The sequence below is a fragment of the Ptychodera flava genome, chromosome 13, assembly GCF_041260155.1.
Source record: "Ptychodera flava strain L36383 chromosome 13, AS_Pfla_20210202, whole genome shotgun sequence".
Lineage (NCBI taxonomy): Eukaryota > Metazoa > Hemichordata > Enteropneusta > Ptychoderidae > Ptychodera > Ptychodera flava.
The window spans coordinates 25,076,733-25,095,320 of record NC_091940.1 but is presented as its reverse complement, the minus strand read 5'-3'; the positions used below and the strand labels follow the sequence as shown (position 1 = coordinate 25,095,320).

General features: G+C 36.4%; 2 protein-coding genes across 2 annotated transcripts in view; one reads left to right on the top strand and one right to left on the bottom strand.

The window, feature by feature from the left end:
• Positions 1 to 18,588, top strand: part of LOC139147942 (mdm2-binding protein-like) — a 139,334-nt gene that overhangs the window by 94,275 nt on the left and 26,471 nt on the right. Inside the window, exon 14 of the mRNA XM_070719176.1 lies at positions 2,679 to 2,966. Within this exon, the coding sequence (XP_070575277.1) occupies positions 2,679 to 2,966 (288 nt within the window). The remainder of the gene's footprint in view (positions 1 to 2,678; positions 2,967 to 18,588) is intronic.
• LOC139147941 (complement C1q and tumor necrosis factor-related protein 9-like) lies at positions 9,892 to 17,372 on the bottom strand. The gene is made up of 3 exons (XM_070719175.1): positions 17,007 to 17,372; positions 16,176 to 16,391; positions 9,892 to 11,662 (listed from the first exon to the last, which is right to left on the bottom strand). Exons 2-3 carry the CDS (start codon positions 16,378 to 16,380, stop codon positions 10,884 to 10,886), a joined length of 984 nt encoding a protein of 327 aa, XP_070575276.1. The 5' UTR covers positions 16,381 to 16,391; positions 17,007 to 17,372; the 3' UTR covers positions 9,892 to 10,883.

The following is an 18,588-nucleotide window of genomic DNA, read 5'->3' as shown; positions in this document are numbered from 1 at the left end:
TTATCCATCCTCATTCTAAAATGGCAAGGGTTTAAACACAGACACTCAAAAAAAATTGATTAAAATCATGATAAGCAAAATTTAAATGCCTCTTATTAGCTACTATAGACTATAGTCTATAGAAGCTATTGGGATGGGTATCCGTCCGGCGTCAGTCTGTATGTATGTATGTATGTATGTATGTATGTCCGTTTGTGAGGCGTCCGTCCACTCAAATATCTTGAGAACCGCAGTACTTACTGATTTGATATTTGTTGTGTAGATGAAAAATAGGATTTTGAGAAACAATTTTTTTTAATTTTTTGATATTGTTGAAAATAGGCAAATTAATGCCAAAAAAGGTGTTTTTGGTAAAAAATCTTCTTCATAATAACCCCTGGTCAGACAGCTTTGTTATTTGGTATACAGGTCCCTAGGGATAACCCAACTTAGATTTGTTCAAATTGTGATGAAATATGCAAATGTGTATTTTTAAGGAATTTTTTTGTCATTTTTGGTCAAAGTTTGACTTACATTGTATGTAATTCTTGTACTGTATAAACCCTATCAATTCACCCAGAAAAAAATAATTAATATGATTTTAAATAATTGAATTAATTAGGAAATCATCTAAGCCAAAATAATTTTAGTGTGGAATTATCAGAAAGTACAACTTTTTTTTGACCGTTCGTAGTGAATTGAGGATTAAAACATGTAAAGGCAACTTTCCTAAATCCCAACTTTGATATATTCTGAACCACCATTTATGTTATCTAAAAGAAATTGCTCATAATAGTTTGTCATGATAGGGTGGTCAAATAAATAGAGATAGAGAAAGTTCTAATTCCATTTATGGGTGACTTGGTAAGGATAAAATAAGATTACCTTTTGAGGAAAAAAATAGAGTGGTCAATTAAAAGAGTGGTCAAAGTGATAGGGTTTTTATGGTAAAGCTGGGCTGTAAGATTCCTCATGTGCTATTTATAGCAATTATGCAATCTGTGTAAACAGTGCATTGAAAGTGTAACATGATTCCTTATAATGCTTTTGATGACCTTGAACTTCTTAAGTTTCAAACATTTGTCTCTTCAGTGTGCTTTCTCTGAGTACGTACAGTCTCAACTTATTCAACAGAACTTACTTACAATGTTAATTTGAAAGTTAAAATGTGCTTGGTTAATAGGATGAAAATACTGATATTAAAAGATAATCAGCTCAAGATTCTTTATAACCTGACAGATATGCTGTGTTTTTATGACGTAAATCTTGATTGAAGCAAGTCTTGTTTACTTTAATTAGAATGTAATTAACTCTCGTTTATTTGCTATTATAGACTAATAATATAGTCTGATGAAATATGCAAATCTGTATTTTTACAGAATTTTTTTCCATTTTTGGTCAGGCCATCCTGAAATGAGCTATCAAAGATATCCACCTTCTTCATCAATACATGTGTCACAAAAGGTTATTCTCTACATAATACAGCAGAGCTCTGTCAACTGTTGAGTCGCTTGTTTTTTCAAAACCGCTGGTCAGACAGCTTTAATATTTGGTTTACATGTCCCTAGGATGACCTTAGTGAGATAATTTCATACAGTCAGGATATACTTAATTTTGTATCCATGTCTATAGTAGCTTCAGGGACTTTTGCCCTATGTTTCAAAATGTAATAATTTTATTGCCAAACAAAATAGTCATTTTGTTATATCGCATTTAAAGAACATAATGTGAAAATTTCAGATGATTTGACCCAGCCAGGGTGGAGTTAAATTCTTTGGAAATTTTGGAATTGGGAGGAAAGAGAAGCCAGAAAATCATGTGATTTGCTTACATTTGCATAAATTAACATTTCTTCATCACGCAACTTTAGAATGCTTGACAAGCTTCAAGGTGAAGCCAACTAATATTTTAATCTTGGGTTAATTAATTAAAATTGAATAAATATTTGCAAAAAAAGTAATTTTTGAGCAAAATATGCTGTGTTGGGTGCAGTGCCCCCTTAATGGTATTTCATCAACAGTCTCCAACAGGATATACTATATCAGATCTTCAAAACTTTGGAAAACATACTTCGATGATGTGACCAGTACTTTGAAATGTCTTTTTATAGTTTAAATAGCAGTATAGTAGTAGGATTTACATTGATCCTGGCATTGGTAGCTAGTTATTTGAGGTGAACCAACAAAAACAAGTATTAAACAAAAGTCTATGGCACAAAATGTATCAAAGCTTGAGATGTGCAGAGATTGAAGTATAGTGCAGACACCAAGAACAGAGGTTATACACATGATGTAGTGAGAGCAGGTAGTGTTGTGTTCAAGAAAAATTTCGATGGGGTCAAACAAGTACCAGTACCAGGTAACAAACTGAGCAGTAAAATGCTACATGAAAAAATTGTGAATTTAAAAGTAGAGGAATATACATTGAAATTCGTAACTAATAAATATTTTTTTTCAGTGAGTAATCTTAGCCTGAATAAAGGTATGATAATCATGTCTGAGGGCAATAGCTTACATGTTTCACAAAAATGTGACTAAACAGGGTCATATTTGATTTATGAAATATTCAACTGATGCCAGTGTGTGAAAACTCAAGTGAGGCTGATTTAATTAAAATGCAATTTAATAAAAGTGCGATTGTGAATATTGATGGTTTGCTTCCTTCTGAATACTAGATTATATTTGTTTCTTTCAATGCAGCTACTGCCTAGAGTCACGCAATTCAGAGCAGATGTGTGAACGTCTAAATAACTTACAATCATGCTATATCACCCATGAGACGTCATCCACATGCACGCTTGATCAGGCATCATCGCCTGCAACCATGGCCATGTTAGCATCCAGTCCAGCAGCTGTGTCACCGCAACAAGAAGGTGACTCTCAAGGTCACAAACGGTCAGAGTCCCTGCCGTCTGCATCATCAGGAACGCCATCATCTATGAAAAGAAAAAGGAAGACAACTCCAAAGAAAGAAATAGCAGCAAAAAGGTATGTTTTCACAAATATTTCACTCATAACATTGTACTCCTACCTACATTGCTGTACTTACTTGAACTTGTTTCAGCATACTACTCTTGTTACAATGTGATGAATACTTAGTTCAATATGTCTGAGCTGCCAAGTCACCAGATCTTTCAAATCCAGGCTCCTTATTTCAGTATATTCAGAATGTAAAATGTCGCAAAGCAAGATGGTGATAATACACTGTATACCTTTAGACAGTCATATTCGCTGAATCATTTGAGAGTATCGTCATATTGTTCCTCCTCACTTGTTAGATGAAATTACAATAGAAACCATAGGGGTTTGCTTTAATGTCCATCCCCAGGGATGGGGGTTGTGCAGAGGTGTCTTGGTCTCAGCACAGGTTTCTTGTTGCTATTTTTAGTCCCCACGGACACCATCCAGGGGGACTTATAGGTTTGGTCATGTGTGTGCGTCCGTCCGTTCAAGCAGATATCTCAGACATGCCCTGGTCAATTTCTTTCAAACTTCGCACAAGGATAGTATTCTACCCAATACAGATGCACATCGATTTGTTTCACAATGCAGGGATAGAAATACTTTTTTATTTCTTGTGGCAAAAGTTTGCCACCGGATATGAAATCTGGTGGCAATTATGAAAAATCTGGTGGCAGTTTAACACATTATGTGATCGGTATACAACATTTTGTCATTGCCACATACTCATTCTAATTTATAAATTCTTGAAAATATGGTAAGTACACGTCACAAAAGGTCAACCAATACTGCATGCCTCGAAAAAAAATTTCAAACTTACTAACCGTGGGACACGTGAATTTCATTTTTACTTGCCCGAGAGGAAAAAGTACTTCCCCTAAATTTCTAATAACTGTACCAGTAATTTGTAACAGAGAGCAAGAGTTTGGCCATATGAAGTGAATTCAAAGAGGGAAAAAAACAGATTCAAACAAGGACTACATCTTGTTAAAATGAAGGACTATTACCAAATCTGAAATGTCCCAGAAGAAATGTGAGAATACTTTAGTCTTTTCTGTAGATTTTGGCCATTTAGAAAACATCTTTGAATTTGAATTTTTCCACAACCTAGTCCAAATTAAAATCTTTGCATAAGAGTAATAAGATTGTGTGATTTACAATGTGCATGGCTGGCTGCTGCTCTTTATTATCAAGCTGAGATCACAAACAACTGCTCTGCTAGTGTTTATCTGCCAATGCATATGCACATGTACATCTGCAACTCTTTTACCCTGTTTACATGTTTGCTCACTGAGCACAGCAGTCTTTCAAAGTTTATTGATGAATGTATTCGTCAAGAGAGCAGATTCAAGTTTCGTTTTCGTTACTCTTCAGTGCAGATTTGTTTTCTGTAAGTGAGAGCCGATCCCTAAAAACCAAGGTCACGTAATTTGAAACTGTCTGCATCTCACGCACTACGTAGCTGCAATATGTGGCCTCCTTGGTCGACTTAGCTGTGGGTCCATAGCTGTGGTGTTTTCGGACGGTATTCCTGCCTTTTACGGCTGGTTTTGACTTTTGTGGTGGCGGGGTTTAAAATCTTAAAAAGTCAAAACCAGCCCGTAAAAGGCAGGAATCCCGTCCGAAAACACCACAGCTATGGACCCACAGCTATGGTCGACTGAGCCTGTCTTGACTACGATGTAAACTTGTACTTTTTCATCTGGATGTTTATTTACGTTGAACAGTAAGCATTGCCGAGATCTATGGCTTTGAATAAGTTTACATCCATTTACAAAGCACATGGTGCAATTACACTATCGCGTGAAGCCGATCGACTGTCATTCAACTCTTACGCTTGCACTAAGAGAATGGCAACCACTGTCAAGAGCATACCACTTTACGGCACACATACAAAACAGTGAGTTCACTCCGTGTCGTTGGAGAGAACATGTCGCAAAACTCTATTTTTACGACTTTTTGTGTTTTACAACAGCAAGAACGATTATTTTGCGATGTCGGGCGGATTTTCAAGGGTTTTCAGAAAACACTTCTGAGAGTTGAAGGACTTACAATGATTGTAGACGTGTACAGACCTAATGAAATACGTTTTCAAGCTTGAATTGTCCAGAGCTTAGTTAATTCAACCGCTGGTGGACTTGCCCGTCGGACGGGAAGCATATTGATTTTAATTGCCCGACCGCAAAATTCACTAGCAACGGGCGTCGGGCGATAGGAATTTTTGAGCCTGTACTGGCTAATGAATTGCAAGTATTTATTATTATTTAATTCACGCATGCTGCACTTTGGCTTTGTTTTCAAAATGTCACAACATGCTTTTATCTTGTGCCCTATGACTGCATTATGCGGCTATCACAGAGAACAACAACATGTCAAGTGTACAAAAGCTGCTGTCATCGATATGGAGATTAGCCAATCACAAGTTTGGATTCACGCTATGTTTTCATTCATGCCAAAATGTCGCAATTAGTTTGGTTTTTTTTTTACTAATGAGTTTTTTCCGCCGTCCGACAACGCGTGTTCCTTCAGTGTTCCTTCATTCAAGCCGTAGGATCGATGACATGATGACCCAAAATTTAGTGGCAGAAAAATACCACCAGAAAAAAATTTTGGTGGCAGATTGACAGTTTTTGGTGGCAAATGCCACCATTGCCACCGATTATTTCGAACACTGCAATGCGATCAAATTTGGCCGTGTTAGTGGACTTTTTAGTTTACACCACCATAGACTCCCATGTATAAGTCACTTCTCCATAGACTCCCATGTATAAGGCCAAGAAAAATAAAAATTTAGTTTCTCATCGTATTAATATCGCAAAAAGGATGCAGTGACACAGTTTTTAGTACCCACGGATGAAGTCCAGGGGGCTTATAGATTGGGTCATGTCCGTCCGTGAGCCCATCCGTTGACGCAGATATCTCAGATATTTTGATAAAATGTCACTTGACCTTGGTGACCTTTGACCTCAAATATACATATTTGTCGATAACTCAGTAACCACAAGTGCTACACCCTTCATATATGGTATGATGGGACACCTTATGACGCCACATATTGTACATCATTAATTATGTGCATATCTAATTTTGAGCGAGCCAATAGAGCTAGAGGTCTGATTTTTGGTATATAGGGATAACTTAGCAATACAATTTTTTGACAAAATGTCACGTGATCTCGGTGACCTTTGACCTCAAATATACATATTTGTCCATAACTCAGTAACCACAAGTGCTACACCCTTCATGTATGGTATGATTGGACACCTTATGACGCTACATATTGTACCTCATTAATTATGCACATATCTAATTTTGAGCGAGCCAATAGAGCTAGAGGTCTGAGTTTTGGTAAATAGGGATAACTTTATAGCAATACAATTTTTTTTGACAAAATGTCAGGTGACCTTGGTGACCTTTGACCTCAAATATACATATTTGTCCATAACTCAGTAACCACAAGTGGTATACCCTTCATATATGGTATGATGGGAGACCTTATGATGCTACTACTGTACCTCATTAATTATGCACATATCTAATTCTGAGCAAGCCAATAGAGCTGGATGTCTGATTTTTGGTATATAGGAATAACTATAGGATAGAAATTTTGACCAAATGTCATGTGACCTTGATGACCTTTGACCTATAATATACGTTTATGTCAATAAATAAGTAATCACAAGTGCTATGTCCTTTATATTTAGTAGGATGGGAGACCTTATGACAACACACGCTTTACCTCATTAATTATGCACATCTAATTTTGGGCAAGCGAATAGAGCTAGAGGTCTGATTTTTGGCATATAGGGATTAATTAGCAATACAATTTTTTTTTCAAAATGTCACGTGACCTTGATGACCTTTGACCTTGATTATACATATATATGCATAACTCAGTAACCACAAGTTCTATACCCTCCAATTTTGATAGGATATTAGACCTTAAGATGTCACATCTTGTACCTCATGTATTATGCGCATATGTATTTCTTGGCTGGCCAATACAGCTAGAGGTCTGATCTTTTTTCCCGATTTAGAACCGTAACTTAGACATGCCTCATGTGTTTCAAATTGGGAACAAATACTTATACCTATGTGCCCATAGATCTCAACATATACACTCCAGTGATACTTCTTAATGACCACATTTCCCTGCCCCATCAAGACTAATACTCCTATTACAAGTGGGGACTATGTCATTGTCAATGACTTGTTTATTTTATTCTAGTACGTATGACTATGATATGTATTTATAATACCGGTAAAATAAAGATTTATGATATGTAACGCTATTAAAATAAAGATTTATGGCCATTAAAGATTTATACTACCAACCTTTGGTCTTTTGGCCTTATTTAAGCACTGGTTTTGCAAAGACTTCTTTTTCTCCTTTAGTTTCATGTATTTGTCCTTTGACAATCTTATGCAAAGTTTTATCACTGTGTTGATCTGTTATCTGATGTGTTTGATTGCCTATTGCGCAAAATAATCAAGGAAGGGTAAGTTACTAATTTGTGGACGCTGTCACCAGGTTATCATCGAATTAACTGTGACAAAGTCTAAACAATTGCAGCAAGGGTATAACAGAGGAAAGGGGAGGAACTCTAAAAAGTTGAGTTTGCAGAAACCTGCATTGTACTATATAATAAACACTTCCCAATTTTAGGCTTTTCGAAACAGTGGTGTCAAGTGTCCTGATGTGGTCTGTCAGACTGGAAGCCAGAACTAGAAACCTTTGACCTTCTAAGTTTAAAGAGAGAGGCCCGGCGCTGTGGGCGTACAATTGGTAACGTCATAGTGACATTGGTTTTTGCCACTAGGTGGGATTGTTAAAAACTTTCTTAGTCGTCGGCTTATCAGAGAAACATTATCTATGTGTTACACCTTGGGGTTCAGATTATCATGTTGCCTGAATATTACGGGAGTGTGGGTGTGCATGATTTAAGCCTAGCTCTGCAGGGTTTGTTGAGTGACAGTCCCCAAAGTGCTCTAATAAAAAAATCTGGCTGACAGACCTTCCTCTATCGATCAAGAATCATGTCTGAAAAAATATGTCAAACTACATTGAAATAGATATACCGGGTATTACAAGCTTCAGATAAAAGATAAAATGAAAATCTTGACTGAGTTTTGGAGAAAATTTTGTCGGGCATTGTATTGTGTTGACATATAGCCCTACGATGGTCTAGTGTTTGGTACAGTTGCAAGCGCACACTATTGACACAGGCCTCAAGAAGTCTAACAAGTATTAAAATTACACTCTGCAGCAGATTGTGATGTTTTCAAAGCAATAGTATGGCCGCCGGGCAGCCATTTTGTTGCAATTTTTTCATGTTTTTGAACCATAGCTCAACTATTCCTGAACCAGTTTTGTTCAATGTTGGTACATAGATAAAATACTATGGCATATATATGTATGTCAATTTATTTCGCGATACAATCCAATATGGCCACCGGGCGGCCATTTTTTGTTGCAACTTTTTCATGTTTTGAACCATGACTCAACTATCCCTGAACAGATTTCGTTTAAACTTGGCACACAGACATAACATGTATTGTAGTATGCATGTGCATGTCAATTAATGGTGCGAGCGGGGACTGTGTCCTCAGCGATGACTTGTTGGGAATGAAAACAGCCTGGTTCTCATGAAGTCCGTTCTGTTATTTGTCCTATTATGGTTGTTTACTGCTTGTCACAAATTAGTTCATCCTGTTTGCAAGAAAAAGTCTAAAGTTTCTCACAGTATTACATTTCAGTCCTGACATGTTTTCTTGCAATGCATTCTTACCCTTTTATATCTCCTCTGCACAGAGACTTATTGCACTCCACTGCTGTTATATATTAAATGAAAATTATCTGTGATTGCTTGCAACAGGTGCAGAATAAGTTTGTAGTATAATGTACCGTATTCGTCCGAGTATAAGCCCCCGGTTCGGCAACACTAAATAGCGGTAAAACTAGGGGAGGGGCTTATACTCGAGCAACCCCATGTTATCTGGCATGGACGCTTAATTTATGCTAATTTTATGCACAATTTTTTTCAACACCACTCGATCTTGCTATTGCTTTCAAAATCGACTTACACATCCAAAGAAATTGATTGTACAATCTCTGAATACAGAAGTGATATTTTGGTGAAATTTCAGCGTCGAAAAAAAAACCCAAACTTGAAACAAAGACTTCATGTATGCTGCTGCTGATCAACAGTAATGTGAACAGGCATGCATTGCCTACACGGAAAGGCAACTCAATATTCCAGTATCAAACTGTCTACATCTTGTGAAAACAACAACATAGCAGTGAAAATTGTAATAGTCACCAGGAAAAGTCTTCACAAATGAAAGGATAATGGTTTCAAACAAAATAAACTGCATGTTTCAAGCATGAAAACATCGTGGCCATGAATGAAAATAAACAATGGCGGACGTGAGTGAGACTATTCTATTTAGGCGACGGGGGTGAGCAGGGTCAAAGAATCAAGATAGTACTGGAAAAACGTGTCATTTTCCTTACGATGCTGTCAAGGGAACTCCAGTTTCCAATTGTTTTAACATCTTTTAATAGTTTCTTTATTATCTAAAAGTAATTTTACCAAGTTAAATGACCAAATATACTCTCCTAACCTTTCTGTATTTGAGTTACACTAGGGTAGGGGCTAATACACGGATTTAATGCATTTTCTAAAATCTTCTGAAATCAGTAAGGGGGGCTCATACACGAGCAGGGGCTTATACTCGGACGAGTACGGTATATATAAAATACTTTTGAAAAATCAATTATATAGAAAGTCATATGTTAAGTATTACACAAAACTAATATAGTTTATATGAAGAAAAGAAATTGTATTTGTATCAAACTTTTCAAAACTACTTACAACTGTGTCAGTGTATTATGTGAAGTCTATTTCTTACTGATATTACTAGCTTTTAAAATATCCACATCTAAATAATGTAGAAAGTAGATGGAATGGTTGAGATGATAGGAAGTGTTTCTCTTTTGAGAAAAAGCAGTAGATATCGAAAGGCAAATTATTGATGATTGTATTCACAGCCTTCCAGCTGTTATCTACACCACTGCCTTCTGTAGGATGGTTAAGAATTTTATCTTTGCAAAAACTTTCATTTTGTTGGAAAATCACATTCCAGAAACACACCTTTAATTGTGTACTTTATTTTCATGAATGGAATGAATGATGGGCTTTTACATCATGACTAACCTCATTGTTATTCTTCAGAAAAGATTTTCCTATGTGTTATGTACCTTAAAATGTAAATATTTCAAGTTTTTTCCAATTAGAACCTATTCAAAACCATCATTTCACCTAAAGTTGAAAACACTTCTTGATATATTGCATGGTACATTTTATTAACAAGAAAGTTTTAAGCAAGCACCATGGCAGCATATAAAGTTGAATTGCATTCAGTTTTTAATATTTAAACAAACATTGTATTAAAATAGATAGAAAGAATTGGCAAGGGTAATGTGGAATGTCAGATTGTCAACAAAATTTTTATTTCAGCCTAATACAAGGAATTACTGTGAATGTAAGCTACCAAAGACAACAAAATACATTTAGTTTGTAATTAAAAATGCAGATAAAAAATAGAAATATCATAGATGAAATATAGGAATTTACTCAATATTTGCTGAGTGCAGGAGATCACTTGTCCTTCTGTCCTTTCTCAAGCCGTGTGCTGCCCTCACCAGATAATTAGAACGTTCAGACATTAATATATCATATTTCGATGTCAAATTTAATAGAAAGTGATGTATTAATGAAAATATTGTACATATCTGAGTAAAACATTCAAAATTTACCACATTCCAGACTCTGATCATCAAAGAAAGTCTGTGTAACAAGTAATAAGTCTGCAGTGTGACCATGTTTTGTGAATTTTGAAAAAAATATGAACTAATCCTACATTAACTTGGAGTTTTCCTTTTCAAGCATTCTGATACAGAAGATATCCAGTGAAGGTTGTGAATTCATCTACATCACTGTGGAATGCATATCCGCTGCCAAGTCTGACCCACACTTCATCACCATGCTGTAAATCTATGATGACGCTGTTAGAAGCTGAACCGTAATTTCGGCTTGCAGAGTGAGCCGCGTATATGCATGGGAGTTTTTCATCATTTTTCATTAAGCACAGAAACATAGTGTGATCATTCTTTCTAATTGCTGAAATCATGAAGAAGTAAACACCACTGACAGAGCACGTAAATTTGCCAGTGGTTATGTCAAAATTGTTGCCCATATTGGTGTAAATCTTCTGGTAGGTGACTGGAGTGTGTTGAGATAATGGACCCAATGCTGCAGTTCTTGAAACGGAAAATGCAATCCGATTTGTTTGTTGTCTTTCCCCTGGTTGACCTTTGTCTCCTTTATGACCTTGCTGTCCTGGTTGTCCCTTTGGTCCAGGTTGTCCTTGCTGTCCCTTTGGTCCAGTCAGACCACGTTGACCTAAACTGCCCTTCATCCCAGGTTCACCTTTGTCACCCTGTGGACCTGGTTTTCCCTGGACACCTTTCTGACCAATTTGACCTTCACCCTTTTGTCCAATGTCACCTTTCTCTCCCTTTGGCCCCAGGCTTCCTGGTACACCTCTCTGGCCTGGTCGACCATCTGCCCCAAGGTCACCTCTGTCCCCTTTTGATCCCACCTGACCATGTTGTCCCTGCACACCAGGAGGACCTATTGGTCCAGGACTGCCAGGAATTCCTGGAAAACCCAGAGGATGAAAAAAAGTAATTCACTGTATTTGAGGCAAAAAAAACTATCAAATTTGTTCCTCATTTCATTTATAGTTATTAATCTGAATAAAATGTGTGTTGGACGCAAAGAAAGACCCATACCGGTAGATTTGGCTCTGTCTGTCTGATCAACCACCTATAGCCATTAATTGGACATGCCAAGACCAATTTTTTCAAATACTAGAGTAGCTAAATGAATTTGTTTTTCTGCAGAAACATATGGACCCAAAATATCAAGAAAAGAAAATCAAACTATGGTTATTATTTCATGGTACATATTGATTGTTTTACACTACAACAAAACCAGTTCATACATCATTGTTGCGATATGTCTTGACAAGAAAAAGTGTATAACAAATTGGTCACCTGGTGGCCATATTTGACATGTCTCTACAGTACAACTTCATGTGCATACTGGACCTGTACCCATTGTCATCATGGTTTTGGAATATGAGTCAATATGTCAATTTGTACACAACCAAAGCTGTTTTACATGAATTTTTTACCTTAAACACTTTCACCAACATATCATGACTGCAAAGTTGTTTCCATTTGTGAGTGTGGATTTAGTTACAGGAAAATGGGATCAAGAAGTTAAAATGATTGCCATTATATTAGTAAAAATAGGCCGACCAGCGGGAGATACAATACTTGTTAAAAAGCAGAGAATATAAACTGCAATAGTAAAAAAACATAGGGCCAAAGTCCCTGAAGCTACTATAGACATGGATACATGACTGTATGAAATTATCTCACTAAGGTCATCCTCGGGACCTGTAAACCAAATATTAAAGCTGTCTGACCAGTGGTTTTGAAAAAACAATCGACTCAACAGTTGACAGAGCTCTGCTGCATAATGTAGAGAATAACCTTTTGTGACACACGTATTGATGAAGAAGGTGGATATCTTTGATAGCTCATTTCAGGATGGCCTCACCAAAAATGGGAAAAAAAATTCCGTAAAAATACAGATTTGTTTCATCACAATTTTAACAAATCTAAGTTGGGTTATCCCTAGGGACCTGTATACCAAATAACAAAGCTGTCTGACCAGTAGTTATGAAGAAGGAGATTTTTTACCAAAAACGCCTTTTTTGGTGCTAATTTGCATATTTTCAACAATATCAAAAAATTAATAAAAATAGTTTCTCAAAATCATATATTTTATCCACACAACAAATATCAAATCAGTAAGTACTGCAGTTGTCAAGATATTTGAGTGGACAGACGCCTAACAAACGGATGTACATACATACATACATACATACATACATACATACAGACTGACGGTGCACGCCGGACGGATACCCATTGCAATAGCTTTTATAGACTATATTAGTCTATAGTAGATAATAAACGAGAGTTAATTACATTTTAATCAAAGTAAACAAGACTTGCTTAAATCAAGATTTACGTCATAAAAAACAGCATATATGTATCTGTCAGTTTATAAAGAATCTTAAGCTGGTTATCTTTATCAGTATTTCCATCCTATTAACAAAGCACATTTTAACTTTCAAATTAACATTGTAAGTAAGTTCTGTTGAATAAGTTGAGACTGTACGTACTTAGAGAAAGCACACTGAAGAGACAAATGTTTGAAACTTAAGAAGTTCAAGGTCATCAAAAGCATTATAAGGAATAATGTAACACTTTCTTGCACTGTTTACACAGATTGCATAATTGCTATAAATAGCACATGAGGAATCTTACAGCCCAGCTTTACCATAAAAACCCTATCACTTTGACCACTCTTTTAATTGACCACTCTATTTTTTAGCTCCGCTGTCAGCGACGCGGAGCTTATCAAATAGGTTGATTATCCGGCGGCGTCCGTCGTCCGTCGTCGTCCGTCAACAATTGCCTTCTCCTCTGAAACCACAAGTCCAATTGCTTTGAAATTTTATATGCAGTTCACTTGGGGTGACCTCACTTCAGTTTGTTCAAATCATGGTGAAATTTGCATATTTGTATTTTTGGGGCATTTTTTGGTGTTTTTGGTAAAAAAATCTTCTTCTCTGAAACCGCTTGTCCGATTGCTTCGAAATTTGATATGCAGTTTGCTTAGGGTGACTTAAATCAGATTTGTTCAAATTGTGGTGAAATTTGCATATTTGTATTTTTAAGCAATTTTTGTCATTTTTGGTTAAAAAAATCTTTAAAAATCTTCTTCAAAACTACTGGTCAGATAGCTTTTATATTTGGTACATATGTCCCTAGGGATGATCTATTTCAGATTTGTTCAAATTGTGCAGAAATATGCAAATTGCATATTTAAGGCAATTTTGCCCATTTTTGGTCAAAAAATGTATTTCTCAAAAAGTACTGGTCTGATAGTTTTGAAATTTGGTATACAGGTTTCTATAGATGAACTAAGTAATAAATATATTGGATTTCTGATGAAATCTGTAATTTTGTATTTTTGGGGCAATCGTTGCCATTTTTGGTCAAAAAATGTGTATTTCCAAAACTACTCATCTGATAGCTTTGAAATTTGGTATAGAGGTTTCTACAGATGAACTAAATGATATTTATGGAAATAATGATGAAATCTGCAATTTTGTAATTTGGGGCAATTTTTGCCATTTTTGGTCAAAAAATGTATTTCTCATAAAGTACTGGTCCGATAGCTTTGAAATTTGGTATACAGGTTTCTACAGATAAGCTTAGTAATATATATTGAATTTCTGATGAAATCTGTAATTTTGTATTTTTTGGGCAATTTTTGCCATTTTTGGTCAAAAAATGTGTATTTCCAAAACTACTTATCTGATAGCTTTGAAATTTGGTATACAGGTTTCCATAGATGAACTAAATGATATTTATTGAAATAATGATGACATCTGCAATTTTGAATTTTTTGGGCAATTTTTCCCATTTTTGGTCAAAAAATGTGTTTCTCAAAAAGTACTAGTCTAACAGCTTTGAAATTTGGTATACAGGTTTCTATATATGAACTAAGTGTGATATTTTGAAATTATGATGAAATCTGCAATTTTTATTTTTGGGGGCAATTGTTGCCATTTTTGGTCAGAATATTTTATTCTCAAAAAACTACTCATCAGATAGCTTTGGTTGACATGTTCTTAGGGATGATCGGATGTGATATATTCAAAGTATGATGAAATCTTCAATTTTGTATTTTTGCAGCTTATTTTAGCCACTTTTTTTCTGGCCACTGCATTGAGTTATCAAAGATTTCCACCTTCTTGATCAACATGTGTCAAAAATAGTTATTCTGTACATAAACACAGCGGAGCTATATCGGCCGCTAGGTCGCTTGTTTCCTCAAAGAGTAATTTTATTTTATCCTTACCAAGTCAACCATAAATGGAAATTAGAACTTTCTCTATCTCTATTTATTTGACCACCCTATCATGACAAACTATTATGAGCAATTTCTTTTAGATAACATACAGGGCATAATAAATGACGGTTCAGAATATGTCAAAGTTGGAATTCAGGAAAGCTGCCTTTACATGTTTTAATCCTCCAAGATGGTAGGCATTTCACTATGAACTGTCAAAAAAAGTTGAACTTTCTGATAATTCTACACTAAAATTATTTTGGCTTTGATGATTTCCCAATTAATTCAATTATTTAAAATCATATTAATTATTTTTTTCTGGGTGAATTGATAGGGTTTATACAGTACAAGAATTACATACAATGTAAGTCAAATTTTGACCAAAAATGACAAAAAAATTCCTTAAAAATACACCTGTGCATATTTCATCACAATTTGAACAAATCTAAGTTGGGTTATCCCTAGGGACCTGTATACCAAATAACAAAGCTGTCTGACCAGCGGTTATGAAGAAGAAAATTTTCTACCAAAAACGCCTTTTTTGGCATTACTTTGCCTATTTTCAACAATATCAAAAAATTAAAAAAAATGGTTTCTCAAAATCCTATTTTTCATCTACACAACAAATATCAAATCAGTTAGTACTGCGGTTCTCAAGATATTTGAGTGGACGGACGCCTCACAAACGGACGGCGGACAGATACCCATCCCAATAGCTTCTATAGACTATAGTCTATAGTAGCTAACAAATACAGTAAAATACTGACTGACCAGCGGAATTAAAACACTTGCAAATCGCAGAGACTAAAACACATAGATGTTTCGGGTTTAACCCTTCGTCAGTACTAAAAAACTCACTCCTTTAGTACTGACGAAGGGTTGAACCGGAAGCGTCTATGTGTTTTATTCTCTGCGATTTGCAAGTGTTTTAATTCCCGCTGGTCGGTCAGTATTTTACTGTATTTGTTTTTACTATTGCAGTTTTTATTCTCTGCTTTTTAACAAGTATTGTATCTCCCGCTGGTCAGCCAATTTTTACTGTATTCATTTTCACTTGCCACAGTTTTATCCCTCTTTTGAGGTCGTTTGTAATTTTTGCCATTATATTAGTTGTGTCTCACGGTATCATTTTACATTACTGAGTTGAAGTCTTATAGATATTCCTGAAATTTACCGGGAATGCCAGGAACACCATTGATGGAGTTGGTACACAGTTGTCTTGGATCTCGGATTGTCTCTGAGTCATCACTGTTCGATTGCAGTGTCCCAGTCGTAGTGTGTACAGTCTGCTCCTCAGCTAAGCATGGTGAAAGTTGATACAAAGTGGCAATGATGTAACATTCCAGCAAGAGGATCCGTGTCAGGTTTTTTAGAAACATTATGATTGGTGCTGGAAAGAGGAAAAATAGAGAATAACATATGAATTTTACTCTATTGCCATGATAGGATGAAACAACCCATGTGAGATAATGCATGTAGAAAGAGTTGTAGCCCCTTTGCCTGTAATGGTTTAGGTGAATATGTTGCATTGTCAGAGGTCAGGTACTACCATGTTGATCACTGAGACCACGCTGCTGGCTATTTGACTGGCCAAACAGATAAGTAGTTACCAATGTACTGTTTTGATAAAGAATGTGTGCAGGACTGGGTAGACTGCAGGACTAAGCAAAGGACTGCATTACTGACAAATTAGACTACAGGTACACTGCAATGGACTTTTGTGTTGACACTGGTTCATAGACTGGCAAAGAAAAACACCATGACTACCCAAATGGAGAGGATTTGCTTACCCATGCTGTAGGTCTGCAGCTTAGAATATACTGGATGTAGAATGCTCAGCTTCAGATATTGAGATTTTTTGAGAGAATATGAATACCATGATAGTATTCAAAATGCCCTGAAACCTTAAATACTTTTGTCATTCTTCAATTTTCTGCTGCTGTGATCTGTCATCAGGATGTTTATGCTTGCTGGACTGTTATATTGGTAGCGTAAGGCTACTTACCATTGAATGAATTCAGACAAAGTATCAGCTGATAGACTTCACACTATGTTGTTCTTGTATGTGTCGTCTGACAAATCACAACTTGACACAGCCACAGCTGCCCTGAGCCACAGAACTTTGACAAATGTCTGAGTACAGATCATGAGTGTCTGTACGCATTTATAGCAAACATACTGGATAGTCTTTGTCCATATTTGGAAATGCATGGCTTTGTTCACTTAAATTCTAGTTTTCAGGAATAAAAACAGCCTGGTTCTCATGAAGTCAGTTCTATTAATCTGTCCTATTATGGTGTTGTTTACCCTTGTCACAAATTAGTTCATCCTGTTTGCAAGAAAAAGTCAGTTTCTCGCGGTGTTACATTTCAGTCCAGGCATGTTTTCTGGCAATGCACTCTAGCCCTTTCTTCCATCTCTTCTGCAAAGGCATTTACTGCACTCCTCTGCTGTTATATATGAAACAAAATTGTTATCTGTGATTGCTGGTGCCAGCTGCAGAATATACTTTGTAGCATAATGTACATATAAAATACTTTTGAAAAATCTATAGCTGCAATAGACCCTTTAAATTAGTTGGTCGCCCTCATGTGGCCACTGTGAATTTGAAATCAAAGCGAGGCCACTAGGTAAAACCCTGGGCCAGCTTTCTACCTGTCAATTACCAGCTGTGTAGGCTTGACCTGTACATACAGTATAGGCATATATACATTTTTACATATTTACATTTCTGCTCATGATTTTTGTTTTTTCATCTCCAAGTGTAGTTTGTGCATTTCATGTCAGAAATAATGTGTGTTTCTTACAACATTTGTGTGCCCAATAGCGATTTACATAGAGTGCATCTGAATGCCCCACTACCAATGTCCTTGCTCTTTGAGGACCTGTAATCAAATTAACAATTAACAAGTGGGGGCTGTGTCATCAACAATCACTTGTTGATTTTCAAGTCTCGCTTCTCAGGAAAATTTGTCTCCCATAGTATGGCAAATCATCAAAGTGTTAAAATCATGATCAAGTGACAATATATTGGCGAAACATGTAACATCTCCACAAAACTGACTACACACGCTCACAATAATATATGGAATCGTCTCAACTGCCGCCAACACCACCATCACTGGCTCCCCCACCGTTTTCTCTTCCATTGCCACCGTCATGACAAGTTTCTGAACAACCATCAATATCACCACAACAACCAGCTTGCCAACCGTTCTCCTCCATCCAACCGAAACACATCAACTGCCGACTCAACTGCATTATGATTCACTCCACCGCTTTCACCTCTTGACTTCTCATTTGACGGACTTTCAGACATTCTTCCTCATGAACAGACAGTTTTGTCACAATCATAGGATCCTCTTCATTGTGAACGGGAGAAAATTCCTTCACCTCGGTGTATTATGAGGTTATCCCACGATATCAGCGCTTGGTCGGGACGTATTGCCACGAGTGAGGGTGCGAGCCGCATCACACGAGTCGAAGACGAGTGTGATGCGGCGCGCACCCTTACGAGTGGCAATGCGTCCCAACCAAGCGCTGATATTGTGGGATAACCGATTTATCATATGCCCATGACCGTATAT

Bases quoted from the DNA above. Each gene is read 5' to 3' on its own strand.
- LOC139147941 (XM_070719175.1), bottom strand. From the start codon at position 16,380: ATGTTTCTAAAAAACCTGACACGGATCCTCTTGCTGGAATGTTACATC. The intron at 11,663-16,175 runs GTAAATTTCAGG...TGGGTTTTCCAG, and splicing joins TGGTGTTCCTGGCATTCCCG to GAATTCCTGGCAGTCCTGGA.